Here is a 14878-nt window from a genome sequence, read left to right as displayed (position 1 = left end):
TCACTTCTGTACTTTAAATCATATTACCTAGCTACAGTGGTAAAAATAGCATGGTACTGGCATAAAGACAGACACATAGACCAATGGAACCGAACTGATGGTTCAGAAACAGACCCTCACATATATGGTCAAGTGATTTTTGACTAGCCTGTCAAATCCACCCACTTCAGGCAAAACAATCCATTCAGCAAATATTATGGAGAGAACTGGATATCCATACTAAACGAAGGAAAGAGGAGGGCCCCTATCTCATACCTTATACAAAAATTAACTCAAAATGGATAAAAAACCTAAATATAAAAACAAGAACCATAAAGCTTCTAGAAAAAAATATAGGAAAATATCTTCAAGACCTGGTGGTAGGTGGTGGATTCTTAAAGGAGATAAGAGAAGAACAAGATGAACTACTGATGTTTGTAGGTAGAAGTTTTAATTAGCTTTACTGTAAGAGTGTGGAAATGTACAGAGTTGATGTTAACACATTATAGCGAGTAACAGCTGGTTTATAAATGGGAATGCGGCTGAAAATGGTAGTCTAGGGATGTAAATGCCAACTGACAGAAAGCTAGAGAATAATCTAGGCACTGAATAGCACAGTAAACCCAGAAGTGGATGAGAATTGTGGCTGATGTTACAGATGCAAGAGTGTCCTTTGTGAGCTAGAAGAGATGTACATCACTCTGGCAGGGTGGTGGGAATGTGGAGAAGCATGGGAAAAATACAATTGGAGTGACCTATGAACTGTGGTTAACAGTAATAATGTAATATTCATGCATCTATGCCAAAGATGTACTGTATTGATAATGAGGGAGTATGGAAAAAGGGTGCCAAATGTATACTAGAGACCTGGTAATAATTTGATGATATTATTTTATAATCTGTAACAAATATTCCACCACGGTGTGGTGTGCTGATAGAGGGGCGTTGTTTGGTAATTCTGCACATGTGCATGGTTGTCTTACAAGTTTATAACTTCTGTCATAAAAACATATTTAAAAAATAATAATAGGGTGGGTTGGGGGGGAAACATACCAAATGTAAGATAAGGACTATAGTTAGTCACATGATTTTGACAATATTCTTTCATAATTCATAAGAGATGTCTCACAACAATGCAAGGTGTTGGTGGAGGGTTGATGTATGGGACCCTGGTATGATGTTATGCATGTTCTGCTTTACAAGTTCATAACTTTTACTATACACTTACTGTTTATGTATGTTCACATATAAATGATACGAAAATAATAATAGGGTGTGTTGGGGAAAAATACTTTGGTTTGTAGTAATATTTTGAGGCTGCTCTTTAATCATCAGTTTAAAATCTTTCACAACAATGCAAGGTATTGGTGGTAGGATGGGGTATGAGAGCCCTGTATGAGGTTATGTATGTTTGTTTTGTAAGTTCACAACTATTACTATACACTTATTGTTTACATATGTTTAGGTATGAGAGACATACTTCAATAAATTTTAAAACTATATTATTATTTTTAAAAAATTGTACACTAAGGCACTTTTCCAGAGGTGCTTTGAGATCACCTCTGACACCCAGTTGAGCCTCACAGAATTCTGGAAGGAGCACTTCAATATCCTATACTGTCTTAACCTTATTGATAAAGCCTTGAACAAAGTCTCTTACAAGACAATGAATTCAGCATAGAAGACCTTGCAGCCAGAAACTGTGACCCAGAGAGACTTCGAAGGGTTTGAGGCTGACCCCAAGCCTGCAGGTTCAGAGGGTACAGTTGTGCAGGATATTTTATCTTTGGGCCAATCCATGGGTCTGGACGTCAATGCTGCTGATGTTGCGGAGTTAGTGGAGGAACATCGTGAAGAGCTCAGCAACGAGGAACTGCAGGAACTACAGGATCAGCAAAAAGAGGTGCCTGAAGAGGCTTCTTCAGGTGAGGTGGAGATAAGGGCAGATGTCCCCAGTTCCTTGATACAAGAAATGTATGCAAAATGGACAGAAGTTCAAAACTTTGTGGAGAAGTACCATCTGGACAAAGCTCTGACAAGGAGAAATGTGAATTTATTGGATGATCAAACAAATTTCACACTTCCTAGGAATTCTGAAAAAAAGACAGAAGCAGCCCTCATTGAATACGTTTTAGTGAAGGTGACAAAGAGTGTGTCAGAGCCTGTGGTACAAGTTGATAAAAGGCAGAAAAGAGAAAGGACGCCTACAGTGCGAGTGACGCATGTTGTATTGGAGGGGGACTCTCCTCCAACAACACTCCACGTGGCCTCTCCTCCGCACCACTCTCCTCCACCATCCTCTTAGGCCATGGACTCTTCTCAGTACCGGGAAAGGGAAGTTTTTATTTTATTTAATCTAAGTATTTATTAATTTTTAGGTTTATTTCTCATGTAAAGTAATGATATATGACCTTATCTTTTTACATATTGCCTTAAAAATGTGCATTGTCTTTAGTTAAGGAACACATTGAATTTATTTACATTATTCCTTATGGGAAAAATTTGTTTGGTATTTGTCATTTTTGGTACTCGTTGCACCTCCCAGAACCAATTAATAATAGTACTGAGGTACCACTATATTCCCATTTGACAGATGAAGAGACTGAGGCCCCGAGTTTCTGAGGCCCAGCTCAGCCCAGGCTGTCTGACTCTAATGCCTGTGACCGTGACCATGATCAATGCTTTTAACCATCCTTCTGGGAGCAGAGCTCTGGGTCTCCTCTTCGGTCCCTGGGATATGGCCCCATCTCAGTCCTCCTCTTCCCTCTTTCCTCGACATGAGTATTGGCCAATGCCTTCCAGGGAGGAGGTGGTTCCCCTCTCCTGGGAATCCAAAGCTAAACATGACAGATTCTATCAGGTTACAGGGGAGAAGGAAAGTGAAGACGGGCAGTCAAGTTCTTAGGCCTCAAGGCTGACCATGTCCACCTCCAGGGAATGCCCCAAGGGAGGCAAAGGAAGGTGCTGTGAGGCTTCCCTTCACTGCGGCATCCTCAGACAACCTTCCTGGCAGGCAGCTGGCCCCTCCAGCAGCAGGGCATACCGCTGACATGCTCACTGGCCATTGCCCAGCCTCTCTCGAGGGTTTCTTACACATATTTGCCAAACTGGGCCTCCATGCTTTGCTGTGGCTGGGACCCCAAGAACAGCAGTTAGCGACAAATCTGAGCATTCATGATGAAGTCAAATGGCTGCTGGGCAGGCTCAGAGGATATGACTGAGGTACCAAGCCAGGGAGATCAAGACCAAAGCCAGGGAGACCAAGACCCAGAAGGCTTCATTGATTCTGCATGGACACCACTCCTGCTTTCCACATCAACACTGTGCCCAGATGGAGTGTAAAAGGGTACAACCACTTTGGAAAATTTGGCAGTCTCTACTAAAGCTAAATTTACATCTACCTGTGACCCAGCATTTCCCCTGGGCTGTGTACCAAGTGGAAATGAGTGCTGTGTCCACCAAAAGGTGTGTATAGGAATGTCAGTCACACTTTATTTATAATAGCCCAAACCTGTAAGCTAAGGTACGTTTATACAACAGAGTACTGCATAACAACAAAAAAGAACCAGCTGCTGCTGCAGTGAAAGGAAACACACAAAGCAATACACATCGTACAATGCATTTACATGAAATTCAAGAAGGGGTGAAATGAATCTATGGTGACAGAGGTCAGAAGAGTGGTTACGTTGAGGTGAGAATTGACTGAGTGGGGAGCCTCTGGGATTCTGGAGATGTTCCATATCTTGGTCTGATGGTGATTAGGCGGACATATACATACATAACAGTATGTAGAGTTTATTATTTTTTAAGTGACATCTCAAAAAAAAGTTTAAATATATTTTTAATGACATAACCAGGTCAATTTCTCTAGGTCTCCAGGCAAGAACTGGAGGGAAAAGTATGGTTAATTGGAGCAGTGGAATTATGGAGAGATGTTTCCTTTGGTTAGAGCTCAATTAAGGTTGCATATATACTGGTGTGAAAAACAATTTGATTTATATAATTCCATTTACAATTTAAATGGGGGTGAACAGATGTGGCTCAAGCAGTTGGGTGTCTGCCTCCCACACGGGAGGTCCCAGGTTCGGTTCCTGATGCCTCCAAAAGAAGACGAACAGACACAAACAAGCTGATGCAGCTAGCAAGGAGCAGATATGGCTCACACGGCTGGGCACCCGCCTCCCACATGGGTGGTCTGGGTTCAGTTCCCAGTGCCTCCTAAAAGAAGATGAGCAGACAATGAGTGGACACAAGCAATGGGAAAGACACAGCAAGCAGACAATGAGCAGACAGACAAGGGAGCCATCTCAGGGGGGAAAAATTCAGCTGGAGGGGAGCAGATGTAGCTCAAGTGGTTGAGTGCCTGTTTTTCATATATAAGGTCCTGGTACATGACCTCTGCCTGATGTGAAAGGTCTCCTTGAAGGCAGGAATCACATCTTATTCTTTCCCTCACTAGTGCTATATTTGGCCCATGATAGATGCTCAATAAAAGCCTAGTAAGAAAGAAAGAGGGGCAGGGAGTTAAGGAAGATGGGAGGGAGGGTCCCAGTAGGCAGTAGAAACAACGTAGCATCAAGTACTTTTGAGTTTCAGTCACCAAGTAACAAGCCATAGTCAGCCACTATTGTCCACTTCTCTTCATCCCAATGTTGGAGGCAAGGAGAGAGCATGTGAGAAAAGTAATCAGAATCTGAAGCCTGGTTAGCATTGGCTAGACCCCGGGAATATTCTCCTGGCTGTCAGTCAAAGAAGCTGACAATACCCCAAGGGCAAATGTATTATAGGCTGGCCATTATTAGCATCATCATCAGATAATCACTAAGTCATGCCACCCAAGAGTTCTCTCCAGTGTGCAGTGTGCTAGACCTGAGCTCTGAGACTTGGGAGCCAACACTAAACTCAAGTCTGAACCCTCTGAACTCAAACCTGAACCTCTGATAAAGAGGCAAACGGAGATTTTCTAAGAAGGATCAGAAATCTTGGAGGGCCCAGCTTCGCAGCCACCAGTAGAGAAAGAGAGGTGAACCCTCTGGTTTTCCAGAGACAGGTGGGCACTGGACTAACAGGTCAGGCACCAGTGACTTTGATCCACAGCTACCTCTGCAGGAACCCCTGGCCCCTCCCATCTAGGGCAGGGGAAAGGGGACCATTGTACTCACCTGTGCTACGGCCGATTTCCTCCACTGGCTGCTTGGTCCAGCCTCGGGCCTTATCGATGTGAAATAACTTCAGATCATCTTCATCTAATGCAATATCTCCCCAAAAGACAGCTGGGAAGAAAAAATATATGTGGATCAATTTAAGCTGGACACCAAGAAAATGGATTTACTAATGCTCCCAAAGGGTATTAAAGGTTAGGTAGCAAACGCTAGAAAAAACAGTCCATTGAGTCAAATTTATCAGTAAGCCTAACAGATAGGGATGGTAGAGAAGGAGGGATGAAGATAATAATTCTGTACATCAAGGCCCCAGGGAGCCTCGATGAGAATCAAAGTCCTTAGTCTGTCAGGTATTTTGAAAGTTCACCGTTTCATACCCGAATCGAGGCAGTTCTGGGCAAAACCACCACACAGAGACAGCTATTTCTCTCTTTTCCAAGGCCCTCAGAATAAAAAAGAAAAAGCATACCGTGATAAACTATACAATTGTTCACAACATTTACTGTTCTTCCCTGCGAAAAAGGGTATTTCCCTGTCCCACTGATGTGTGGATTAGTCATAGGATCTGCTATGCCCAATTAAATGTGAGAGGAAACTCTCAGAACCCCTGCCTGGCCCCCATGTCCTCTTGCCCCTTCCCAAGAAGACAAGAAAGTCCCAGGCAGGGGCAATTCCATCATCCTGTGCTTGGGAGTAAGGACAATGAGGAACAGAGGAGCAGCTGACCAGGACAGAGGCACAGCATAAATGAGGGGGGAAACAGCTTTTTTTGTAAGCCTCTGAGCTTCCGAGGTGTTTGTTTCTGGAGTGCAGCCTCTTTATCCTAACTGACACGGAAACTGGTATCAGAAGTGACATACTACCACAACAAAAACCCGTTGGCTTTGGGCCAGGCAGTAGGTGGCAGGAACTTGTTATGAAGGCTGTGTTATGCTGGGGAGAAACATTTGGCAAAACTGTTGCTTGTGTTAACGTAGAAAGCAGATGATGAACTGAATGAGTTTAGGGTGTTGCGAGAAGAGGCTGGAAGAGGCTAGACGTCAGAACATTAGTAGCATGCCTTGGCTACTATTAGCTGTGCTTGACAAGGTACAAGAAAGACATGGGTGCAAAAAAGAACTGGACAATTTGTAAGTGGGAATGAAAAGAACAGAAGAATCTAGAATTTTGGGGGCTTGGAAAGTTGAAAGAGGCAACTGGTTCTCATCATTAAAAAATAAGGGAAAACAAGCGCTGTGGCTCAATCAGTTGGGCTCCCATCTACCATATGGGAGGCCCTGGGTTCACGTCCCGGGGCCTCCTTATGAAGGCGGGCTTGCCCCCACGCTGCAGAGAGCTGCGGGCCCGCAAGCGCCGCCGAGTGCTGACTCAGAAAGGTGATGTAACAAAAAGGGAGACAAATACACACACACACACACACACACAAAACAAACACAGAAGAGTATGCAGCGAATGGGCACAGAGTACAAACAACAAGCAAGCTGCAAGGGGGGGGATAAAAATAAAAGGGAAAACTAAGAAGGCTTTCTGTAACAAAGGCTGATTAAAACTCAGCTTGGTAGTATGGAGAAAGGGGAACACTCATATGTTGTTAGTGGGACTATAAAAGGGTACAGCCCCTATAGAAAATAGTTTGGCAGTTTCTTTAAGTTAAACATAAACTTATTGTATGACCCAACAATTTCACTCTTAGGGCTCTTCCCAAGAAAAATGAAATCTTATGTCCACACAAAGACATGTACTCCAGCATCATTCATTATAGCCTCAAACTGGAAACAACCTAAATATCCACAACTGGTGAACAGCTAAACAATGTGTGGTATAGCCATACAATAGAGTATTATTCAGAAATTAAAAGAAACAAACCACTGGCATATACCTCTAAATATAGGAACCTCAAAAACATCATGCTGGTAAAGAAGCCAGATGCAAAAGACTATGATTCCATTTGCATGAAATGTCTAGAAAAGGCGAATGTATGGGGATCAAAAGCCTATTAGCAATTACCCAGGGGGTGGGAGAAATGATTAACTGCAAATGGGCAAGAGGGAACTTTTTAGGGTGCTGGAAATGTTCTAAAACCGGATCGTGGTGATGGTTTTACAACTATAAATTTACTAAAATCATTGAGTTATACCTAAAATAGGTGAATTTTACAGTATGTCAATTATACCTCAATAAATCTGTTAAAGAAAAAAACTGCAACCTTGTGGCAAGGATCAATCAAAACAGTGCCCAGGAAATCCTTTCAGTTGGAAAAAAAAATTGTTGGGGTAAAGGAGACCAAAGGTGTGGATCCTTCAGAAGCCTAATAAGCTCAAGGTACCAATAATTAAGTCTGAGGCAGCGCATGTCTAGAAAATAATTGTGGGTATGGGTATGGCTATGGCACATGGAGCTGAATCACACAGATAAGAAGATGAATAACTTTTCAGAAAAGTATCGTGCTAAAAGAACTACCCTGGACTATAGGAAATTGTGACAGAGATTCAAAATGACCCTTGGTACCCTGACCCTTCATGGGAAAGAAGAACTTGCACCCAAACGGAGGACACAGCTCTTGCACCCTCTTCAGATATGGCCAATAAGAATAAGGAAAAGAAAGGCCAGCCCTCCCAGAGAGTGGAGCCCAAGGCCATGGAGGGACAACGATCAGAGAGCTACTCCCAGGAGAAAGAATTAGGGCCCAATTGAGCAGAACAGTTCCTATCCTAGGAGTCCCTCGAAACAGCTGCCCAGCGTGATTTCAGTTGCATCTTTCTTCCAAAGAGAAAATCCTGTGTCAATCCTGGCATGCACAAGGGTATGTAATCAGAATACTTCTCAAGCATTCTGCAAGCCGAAAGAGAGAAGCCAGAAAAGGGGAGGAGAAGGGCATGGGTTAACCAAAAATGAGAAATCCCATACAGGGAAGTAAAATAAAGGTCTTCAAACTTTTGGGCTCCTATAGTCTCAAAATAATTTTGAAAAATCACATATCCCTACATATACTGCTAACCTGACATTTAAGATATTCCACCATAATTTTTTTTTAAGATTTACCTATTTAGTTATTTATTCCACCACCCCCCACCCCCCACCCCCCATAGTCTGCTCTCTGTGTCAATTTGCTTTGCATTCTTCTGTGTCTGCTTGTATTCTCATTAGGCAGCTCTGGGAACAAATCCTGGGACCTCCCAGAGTGGGAGAGAGGTGATCATTCTCTTGAGCCACCTCAGCTCCCTGGTCTGCTGTATCTCTTATTATCTCTCCTCTGTGTCTCTTTTCATTGCATCATCTTGCTGTGCCAGCTCTCCACATGGGCCAGCAATCCTGCATGGGGCAGCACTCCTGCATGGGGCAGCACTCCGCGTGGGCCAACTTACCACACAAGTCAGGAGGCCCTGGGTTTGAACCCTGAACCTCCCATGTGGTAGGTGGACGCTCTATCAGTTGAGCCAAATCCACTTCCCACCATAATTTTAAATATGATTATTTTGCTCATAAGAAGTAGAAAATAGTAACCATTTTATGAGATGAGGATTATTTAGAATAAATGTTGCATGATATAATTTGATAAAATAGGCTTAACTGCCTTAATTGAATAACACATCCTGAATCTGAAAGAAAACAAGGAAGACACTCCTCATGGGTATTATCCATGTATCTTGCAAAATTTGGAAATACAGAAAACTTTCTGGTTCCACTCATAACAATCAGTCGCCAACTTACCCTACTTAACAGAAATTCATAAAGAAGGAAAAGACAGGAGAACTACAGCTTTAAGATGCCTTGACTCAGCACCAAAGGAGGCTGGCCTGGAATCAACAGTTTCTTCATTTCCTTTTGCTGCTCAGAGGATTTTGCACCTGGAGAGACGCACCTACTGGGTTCCATATGTGTGACAGGTGACGTGAGCCTCTCCCATGACGTGGGAGAAGGGCCACACGAGCAGGGCGTCCTGCAGCACATCAGTTTGCAGCCTTGTAGGACGCTCGAGGATCTGAAAACTCATGCCCTAAACTCTCGGTATAGCGTTCTCCATGGGAAGTCTCCAGTGCTTCTGCAGCCCAGTGTGCAGAGTGAGGGAGGCAGGAAGGCAGGGCAAAGCAGTGACAGGAAGGTCGCTGATGAACCGCTGGGAACTCCTTCCGTGCATCCCACAGGCCTGCTTGGCCAGTCTCCATCTGCTCCTGAGCACTTTTTTTTTTTTTTTTCCATTTTGCAACCTCAATTTGTACATGGAATCCATTTTTTTTTTTTTCCACTATCTTTGGGCACCTTCCTTTTTTTAGCAAATTTTTTGTCTTTTTTTTTTTTAAAGATACATGGATCATACAAAATGTTACATTAAAAAATATAAGAGGTTCCCATATACCCTGCTCCCCACACCACTCCCACTCCTCCCACATGAACAACCTTGAGTGTGGCACATTCATTGCATTTGATGAATATATTCTGGAGCACTGCTGCACTGCATGGATTATAGTTTACGGAGTAGTTTACACTCTCCCCCAGTCCATTCAGTGGGTTATGGCAGGATATATAATGTCCTGCATCTGTCCCTGCAATATCATTCAGGACAACTCCAAGTCCCGAAAATGCCCCCACATCGCACCTCTTCTCCCCCTCCCCACCTCACTCTGATGCCCGCACGCAGGCATCCTCCTGATGTGGGAGGGCAGGAGCTCCCGGCTAGGTCCTTTTGCAGGGAATCCTGCATGAAGACTCTTCCTGCTTGCAGGCTCTGTAAGGAGGAGGCAGCTTGTCATGAAGATTGAGAGCAGGGACTTTTAAGCCTGTTGCCACCTAACAGCTGCGTGCAAATCACTTGATCTCTCTGAACCTCAGTTTCCTCATCTGGAAATAGAGGTGCCTACCTCGTGGAGTTGAGTGAGAATGAACCGGCCCACAGCGACAATCATTCAATGGCATTGCCACTCTAGTTTCCACTGGGTTCCTCTTTGTACCTGTCTCTCTGCCTGCTCTACCCTCCCTTCACCCGGGGGCTCTCCCCTGCAAGATTCGCCTCATCTCCAGGCACTCCGACCTCCATCTCCTGTGGGAAGGTTCCCCCACCCTTCTTTTCTTGGCATTCCTTTTGGACACAGTCTCAACCAGGCAATGGGGGCTAAACTGCGTCCACGTACCCACCTAACAAGCACCCACTGAGCTCACTTGTTGCCAGGCATAGGTGGGGTGGGGGGTGGGGAGGGATAATGTTTTCTATAATGCTTTACAATTTACCATGGGTCTCCTCCAGTCATCACTTCTTTTACTCTTCTCATCAGCCCACATTGTTCCCACGTACATTCGACAGATGAAGAAACAGACTGGGAGGGGAGAAAGACTCACTCAGGGTCACACAGCCAGCAAGCGGCTAAGGCAGAATCCCAGACACCAGGCCTTCTGACTCCAAAGCAGGGCTCTTTGCCGTCGCCCAAATTGCCTTCCTCAGCTCATAGCATCCACTCAGCTTCCCATGGGTGCCATGTTCTAAATGCTTTGAATCTCGTTTTATACCCACTAAGGAAAGTCATCGTATGCGGTGTTAAGAGCGAAAGTATTAAACTGGACGGACCTGGGTTCAAGTCCTTCCTGTGTAACCTTGGGCAAGGAACTTAATCTCTCTGACCCTGTTTCCTCTTCTTTAGAATGGTGGTAAATAATAATAATAGTATCTTCCCACAGGGTTGTTGTGAAGATCAAGGCTTACAAGTGCTTACCTCTGGCTGGCACCTGACATCACTCAGTAAATTAAGATGGTCATTGTATTCGTCAGCCAAAGGAGTGCTGATGCAAAATAACAGAAATCGGTTGGTTTTTATAAAGGGTATTTATTTGGGGTAGGAGCTTACAGATACCAGGCCATAAAGCGTAAGTTACTTCCCTCACCAAAGTCTATTTTCACGTGTTAGAGCAAGATGGCTGCTGATGGCTGCCAGGGTTCAGGCTTCCAGGGTTCCTCCCTTCCAGGGTCTTGCTTCTCTCTGGGTTCAAGTTTCCTTTCTTCCCAGGGCTTGCTTCTCTTTCCTCTGTGAGCTTACTTCCCAGGGCTCCAGCTTAAGACTTCAGCATCAAACTCCTACATCAAAACTCCAATATTCAGAACCCTTAACTCTGAATGTTGCCATGCCTTTTATCACCCACCCTTGGTGGGTGAGGACTCAATGCCGTATTGGCACAAGAGGTTTACATAATTAATTAATCAAGTAAACCTGTGAATCCAGTATAATCTAATATGCCCAAAGGAAAAGATCAGTTTATAATCATAACCCAATATTTCTTTTTGGAATTCATCAATATTATCAAACTGCTACAGTCACCAAAATTGTGCCTTCCACCCACAGAGGTCCTCAGCAACTGTCTACGTAAATGGTGACATGCGCGAGGCCAAGAGATGGCAGGACTCTTCTTACAGGGGTGACTACCACAGAAGTGGTTGACTTACCACCCCTCTTGCCCAGCCCATAGTGGCCCTTACCCACAGCAGCCACAAGAGGGCGCAGGCCCAGCCTTCTGGAAGAACACATGGGGAGACCATGTGCCCTGGCACTGGATTCTGTCCATCTCTGGGCCCACAGCCAGACTAGGGTTCCATCCTATGATTCTGGGGGGATCCCTGCCGTGGGGCCTGGATCTCAAACTCTCTCCTCTGTCCTACAGCCAGCCTGGCTTCCAGGATTCCAGAGCTAGTAGTTCCTTTCAAAGACAGTCCTAAAAGGCTGCCTACCCATTGCTTAGAGAAGACATCTCCTACAGAAAGATTCCTCGGTGCTGCTCTGACCCTGGAAACCCTCCGACATAGGACTCAGAGTCACAGACTTCAACAGGGGGTGGCATGGCAGCCCAGGACAGAGGTCCAGAACCAGAATGTCGCCTAGAGTCCTTCTCCTGCCCCCGCATTCTATAGACTTGAGCGTGGCCCCCAGGGAGGTCACCCGATGTTTTCAAGTTGCATGGCACATAACTGGCAGAGCTGAGACTCAAGCCCAGGACTAGTGATAATTCTCATTATGCTTTGGTCTGAATCAAGCAAGCAGAATCCATCCACAGGCATTTGGGAGCCAGGGAGGAGCCCCTAGACCAGAAGGGGACGGAATTGCCCTTGACATCCTAATGAAGCCTAAGGCAACAGAGGAGAGCCAGCACCCCACACTCCTGCCACGACCAGCTTTTTCTACTAGGTCCTCCAAGGATCTCAGCCACAATGTAGGAGAATGTATGAAAGCTCAGGAGCCTCCTGGAGGGAGAAGGCATTACCCTGGGGGCTAGGGATTCCCCAGAGGTCACACCCTCATGTCAGCACAACATCTACTGAGGCTTTACAGTTCTTCCTGTGGGAAAAAGGCACATTCATTGGCAGGCTGAGGCAGGAAGGCAGCGTTTATTGAGCCAAGCATGTGGCCAGAGTTATGTTTGCAATCTAAGGGATGGCATCAATGCCACCAGAGCCTCTAGCCAGGCTTGCATTGCAAGAGGGCCAGGGCTCTGTCTGCACCACGGGATCTCCAAAGGCAGCATCGAGCAGAGAAAGCCTGTGCCTCCTTTCTTCTCGGGGTAGCATGTGCCAGCCTCTCCTGAATGGCCCCGACCATCTCAGTTTTCCAGAAGGGCCAGAGGAGTTTCTTCCACATCGGAACCCCCCTGAGCTGAGATACAGGACTATGCTCTAGATCAACTGGGCCATTCTGCCTTGGGCTTCTCTTTCCTTTGTGATGCCATCACAACTGAAGCTAATTAATATTCAAGTTTAACTTCTGTCTTTCCAGTTCCGTGAAGACAAGGACAATGTCTCTATGTCCACCCGGTCCACTGATTTCCCTCATGCATAGGGCACGTAGCAGGTTCAGTAAACATCTGCATGAGCCTGGAGTCTGCAGAGGACTCCATCCTCTCCACCCCAGGATGGAATCTGAGGCCGGCAGATCCTCTTGGCCCTTCTTTGGGGGTTATTTACATCCCCAAGAAAATGCATTCTTCTGTAGGGATCTACACCACATCTCAGTCCAACAGGCTGAGGCCATGTCAGGGCATGAGGACAGACCAGTAGATCTTTTTTTTTTTTAATGCCAATATTATGTTTCACCCCAATATATCCATAATTGACAGAAAAAGGCATTAGGCATGAAGTGAGAATATAAAATCTATGGCCTGCAGAAAAGCAAAAACAATGCTTTAGTCAATAGGGATGACTGCACACAGTGAACTGATATTCCAAACATCTCCTCCTTTTTGTCTTCTAAAAAACATGCAATTGGGGGAGTGGATGTGGCTCAAGTGGTTGAGTGCCTGCCTGCCATGTACAAGGTCCAGGGTTCAATTCTCAGTACCTCCTAAAAACAAAACAAACAAACAAGCAAAGGAAAAACAGCAATTCTCATTGGGGAGCAGAAGTGGCTCAGTGATTGAGCATCTGCTTTCCATTTATGAGGTCCTGGGTTCAATGCCTGGTACCTCCTAAAAAAAGAAAAAACAAGCACACAATTCAAGTGTTTTTAATTTCCACTTATTAACAACATGGACAAGTCAAATGGACAATGAGGTAATCTAAATACTACACAGGATAATTAAAAACCCGACATAAAACACCATATTAAAGGTATACAAATTCAGTGTTCACTTTGGTCCCTAGTATGAGCAGAGTCGTTAATACCAAAAGGGGGTGGCGGACTTGGCCCAGTGGTTAGGGCGTCCGTCTACCACATGGGAGGTCCGCGGTTCAAACCCCGGGCCTCCTTGACCCGTGTGGAGCTGGCCCACGTGCAGTGCTGATGCGCGCAAGGAGTGCCCTGCCATGTAGGGGTGTCCCCTGCGTAGGGGAGCCCCACGAGCAAGGAGTGAGCCCCTTAGGAGAGCCGCCCAGCATGAAAGAAAGTGCAGCCTGCCCAGGAATGGTGCTGCACACACGGAGAGCTGATGCGATAAGATGACGCAACAAAAGGAAACACAGATTCCCGTGCCGCTGACAACAACAAAAGCAGACAAAGAACACGCAGCAAATAGACACAGATAACAGACAACTGGGGTGGGGGGGAAGGGGAGAGGAAAAAAAAAAACAAAACCAAAAGGCAACATGCACTAGTTAAAGCCAGCTTAGCAGTGGGGGCCAGTGGTTGATAGATATAAGTAAATTCAAGAGGTAGGCAACACCATCATTTTCAAGCTGGTAACTGACAAGTGCTAAGCCACAGACGAATTAAATATCATCATACTTTCTCACAGCTTTTTACCTTAACCTTGCAACTTCATTCCAAATGTAAACTTTAAACACAAATCATAGGTCAATTCTGACTGTAATCTAACAAATATGACACAGGTCACACAACCACCACATCTTAGAGGCTGACATTTATGTAAGACAGAATTTGATGCTTTCAAATTTTCAAGTTGGTCTTCTCTAAAATAAATCCTATTAAGACATCTAGAAATTAAAGCCAGTGTAGCTGCACTTGTACATACTTTCCTAAATTTTGTAACCAAAGTGGGAAATACACATATATATTTTATGATAAACATTTCTTAGAGAAAACAGATAAATTAATTTAAATTAACTGTGAGACTTAATGAGATTTCCAATGTCCATCTGCAAATGATGTTACAAAATCTATTAACATTTATGGGTTTCTAGTCACAAACTAAATAAAACTTGCGGTAACATGGGGTACACTGGTGCAAAATTAAAACTGAGCCAGAATACAAAAAAAAAAAAAAAAAAAGGCAGTGAAAACATCCTAGATTTAGTGGATGGATGCTGG

General features: G+C 44.7%; 1 protein-coding gene across 1 annotated transcript in view; it reads right to left on the bottom strand.

Moving 5' to 3' along the window:
• The window catches only part of TLL2 (tolloid like 2), a 148858-nt gene that overhangs the window by 108687 nt on the left and 25293 nt on the right, over nt 1-14878 (bottom strand). The window contains exon 2 of the mRNA XM_058298668.2: nt 5142-5252. Coding sequence (XP_058154651.1) covers nt 5142-5252 — 111 coding nt within the window. The remainder of the gene's footprint in view (nt 1-5141; nt 5253-14878) is intronic.

The sequence above is a fragment of the Dasypus novemcinctus genome, chromosome 6 (genome assembly GCF_030445035.2).
Source record: "Dasypus novemcinctus isolate mDasNov1 chromosome 6, mDasNov1.1.hap2, whole genome shotgun sequence".
Classification (NCBI taxonomy): Eukaryota; Metazoa; Chordata; class Mammalia; order Cingulata; family Dasypodidae; genus Dasypus; species Dasypus novemcinctus.
Note: the sequence above shows the minus strand (reverse complement) of the source record. Positions and strands in the feature narration are given on the sequence as shown.